This window comes from Dufourea novaeangliae, unplaced genomic scaffold (assembly GCF_001272555.1).
Source record: "Dufourea novaeangliae isolate 0120121106 unplaced genomic scaffold, ASM127255v1 scaffold89, whole genome shotgun sequence".
Lineage (NCBI taxonomy): Eukaryota > Metazoa > Arthropoda > Insecta > Hymenoptera > Halictidae > Dufourea > Dufourea novaeangliae.
The window spans coordinates 25,456-29,325 of NW_015373988.1; the positions used below are offsets into that span (position 1 = coordinate 25,456).

The 3,870-nt window shown below is 47.3% G+C and overlaps 1 protein-coding gene across 1 annotated transcript in view; it reads right to left on the bottom strand.

Moving 5' to 3' along the window:
* LOC107187511 (protein abrupt) overlaps positions 1-3,870 on the bottom strand; it is a 53,419-nt gene continuing 49,549 nt past the window's right edge. Inside the window, exon 7 of the mRNA XM_015575629.1 lies at positions 1-1,103. Coding sequence (XP_015431115.1) covers positions 871-1,103 — 233 coding nt within the window. The 3' untranslated portion in view covers positions 1-870. The remainder of the gene's footprint in view (positions 1,104-3,870) is intronic.

The following is a 3,870-nucleotide window of genomic DNA, read 5'->3' on the forward strand; positions in this document are numbered from 1 at the left end:
CCCGAGCTTCTTCCTCCGTCTACCGATCTGATCATCAGTCATCGTCTTCTCTTCCATATTTCACCGTGTGTTTCCATCTATCCGTGATCCGATCACCGGGACAAATTTTCCTATTTCCGCGAGTCAACGCCTATGCTGGCCTCGACCACGGCCATCTCCCTCTCCCGCGACAAAACATTTCGATAAAGCGTGTGTCTATATCAATCGCTTCTATAAAAACAAAAGAACAGGTTCGACGAATCCCGGACTCTAAAATCGCGGAATGAGAACCATGTCCCGAGAAGTGATCCTCCAAAACCAGTCTCCTTCGATTCCTGAGATGTCCCAACCGACATGGCTCCAATGTCCCAATTCAATCGTCTGCGTTTCCATCGACAGGGACATCGGCGCGGGTCGGATCAAGAGACGCTCGTAATTGACACTACTATTACGAACGGATCTGGTCGCGTTGACCCAGCGGGAGGGGATGGTCGCCTAGGATCGCCCTTTGTAGCCCACTTGTCCGAGCCAGGGATATCATCCTCTTCGGGCTGCGATCCAGGCTATCAGTGCTGTCAATTGCAACGTGGACTCGTGTCACAGGGACTTCAGAGAGCCACTATCAGACTGGACACAAAATAAGGACCGGGGCGTTGACCAACGGACGAAGGGAAAAGGTGTTGACACCTTTAGCTCGTCTTGCTCGCGCTTCTTTCCATCTTCGTGGATCGTTCTTCCTGTGGCGTGTCACGTGCTCGCGAACCGGGTGTTTACACAGTTTATAACATATGAATATATATGTATAACTGTGCCCCCCCAGCCCCTCCCTGGCGCTCACGACAGCGACGACCATAAAGACAACGACGACGGCTAAGACGACGAAGACGTCCCTTACTGCGGCACCGTGTCCGACACCGAGTGATTCGACTGCTGAAAGGCCTTCAGACTCAGCTCGGTTTTGTGCTCCCGCGCGATGTGCCGTCTGACCGTGTTGTTCCGTGTGAACGTCCGCGAACAGAACGGACACGGCACCCTGATCCCCTGGTGACGTTGCCTGATGTGAGCCCGCAGGTTCGTCTCGTATCCGTACAGTCGTTCGCAGAACGGACACTTCAGTTTCTTGCCTGAAATCAGAGAACGGACTGTTGTTAAAAAATTGCCAGCGGTTCCGGTGACCGCATCAGTATTATACAGGGCGAAACAAAAGTGTCGAAGGTCCCTGAAATGGGTCACTCGTGCGGTGATTTGAAACAAGGTTTTCCCAAAATCATCCCACGAATTCCTTATTTCCAGGAGTCGAAGCTATTTGTGGCGCCCGTCAAGACCTTCAATTTGTACAGTAAATCAACGAGTGCTATACATTTTATGGAAATATTGTTAAAATTTAAACAATAAAATTGTTGTTGTATTCTTTAAATATGTAGCAACAAGGATCAAACTGGTTTTTCACCGTATGTTGTTCCATTGTCTTTTTATAAATTCATGAAAATCACATACTTTTTGGGCGTTTTGACCGGAGGGTACCGGGGTGGGGGGGGGGAGGGTACGCCGCGTGACGAATCAGCACGCGTGTGCATGTTTACCACGCAACGCCGGCGGTTTTACGCGCCGCGGAACCCACCGGCGTCGACTTTTCAGCGTGCGGGTCGCCGCTAAAAATAAAGGCCCGGCTCTGATCCTAGAAAAAGTAAACGGGGGCCGCCGCGGGGCTCGATTTCGTGCAGCTGACTAAGAAATTCACAAAGGATCACCTCGGTGGCGAAACAAAGGCGAATTCGTGAAGACGTTCTACGTGGAACCAAGAGGAAGGGGAGGGAAGGGAGAGGAAGGGGGTTGGCCCTTGGGAGGAAATGTGCGAGCCGAAGACAGAAGCTGACAGAGGAGGGAATGCGCCGTTAGACGACTCGTCGAAAGGGGGGACACACACGTAGAAGAATCGAAAACGGATGAGGGACGAACGAAGACGGAGGATCTAGGAGGACAGAGGAGCAATGAAAAGAGGACGGAAACGAGGCAGAAACGGATGATCGGAGGAGGAACGGGCAGAGGCAGGTACGAATGGAGGCCACGGGGTATGTACGGACCCTGGGACATGCAGAGAAACAAGGAAAACGTCGTTTAAGTGTGTCGAAACTGTGAAAAGAATGCTGTTTGAATGCTGTTGCAACTGGTAGATGTATGCATGTGTATGATGTAATTAAGAGAAATGGTGCCCTTTGGACCAGAAAGTTGATGTCTGTCTACGTTATATCTAGAAAATCATATTTCCTAGTGTTTTGTCGTGCAATTACACCTAGTGTTTAAGCGTCAAAGGATTAATAATAAATATTAAAAAATTAAAAAAGCAGGTTGGTTTAATAGAAGAAGGTTTTAGAAGAATTCTGAGTATAAACGTAGAAAATCCAAATAATTCATCGTCTTTACGACGTGTTTAGGTTAATGTTTTTTAAATTCAATATTTTCTATTTTCGTCGGGTATAGTGAAGAAAAGTGTCAGAATCTCGAAATTACATGATTTTATCATTTATTAACTTAAGAATCTGTGTTTTCGGCCCAAACGCATCCGCAGTAGTAACGGAACACAAGCAAGACGCGAAGTAGTATGAGACAAGAGGGGTTATTTCTGGGCGGTCTGGAAGACAGATAATTCACCGGCGAGTATACGCAGAGATAATCAGGATACGTGGAAGTGTTGTTATAGCAACAACAAAAAAAAAAGAACTTGTGGTATGCATTCGACGCGCAGTATTTATATTACGTGATGCTGCGCCGCGATTCATTTCGATCTTCTTCGATGCACTCGGCCATTATTTATTCGTTTTTATAAACACTCCCAATCTTATTCATTAATTCATTTAGACAAAATTACCTGCGTATTATACTTTGGTCTGATTAAAAACACATGAAAAATTTAAAAGTAAGAAGAGTACACTCGAATAATTCCTTTAAAAATGATGTTTTACCCTGTGGTATTTTTTTGTAGTTTCTTAAACCGTGCAACTTCTGTAAGTAAGATTTTCTCGTATTGTTTGAAATAACCAAGACATTTAAGCGGACAGAGTTCGTGAGACGCGCTGTATATACTCGACTTGAAAACCAAACGATTCTCGAGCAGCAAAGGGACGATCGAAGCCCCAGGCTTCATCAACACGACCGACTCAGGGGGACACGGAGCGCAGAATCGCCGTCGATTCCTCGAAAAAACACACGAAGAATAGGACCCTGAAACCCTGTGGGTAAATCGATGGAAAATACAAGATTCCCGTGGCTGGCCTTCGATTCCCAGTGCGTGTTTTGGTCGAGGAGCCAGCGAGGCGAAGGAAATCCCGCAACGGACCACGCGCGCTCCCACGGCCCCACTCGATACGGGAGAAAATGTGAAATGGTTACACATGGTTACATATGGTTAGGTTCGATCTATTCGTCCTGAAAGGCAACTTTAACCTGATCATTCGCAATCATTCGAATAACCAGTCGTGAATCCGTCTCATTTTAAGGGACACGAATAACCCCGTGAACAGGAAGCTTCCAGTCCATTCGAGACATGGAAACGAGAACGGAGAACACGGATGCGGAAGAGAGGAACGAGGAAAATCAATGTCAAAGGAGCCACTACGCGCGGTCTGCAACTGGAGAAAACCGGGGTTGAGCTTGGACTACCCCTCCTCTCTTCCTTAGAAACCCCGGTCGATCCCGTTCGCTGCAAGAAATGCCAACCCTCCCCTGAACCCCTGTCGAAAGAGACCAGAGAGTAAAACCATAACCTGCACAACGGTCCACTTTCGAGACTCCCATTCGATTGCCGAACACATACGCCTAGAGATGAACCGATCCAAGTAAATACAAGTACATAATCGATACTTCTGTTTCGATACCGAGTATTTTCGAAGC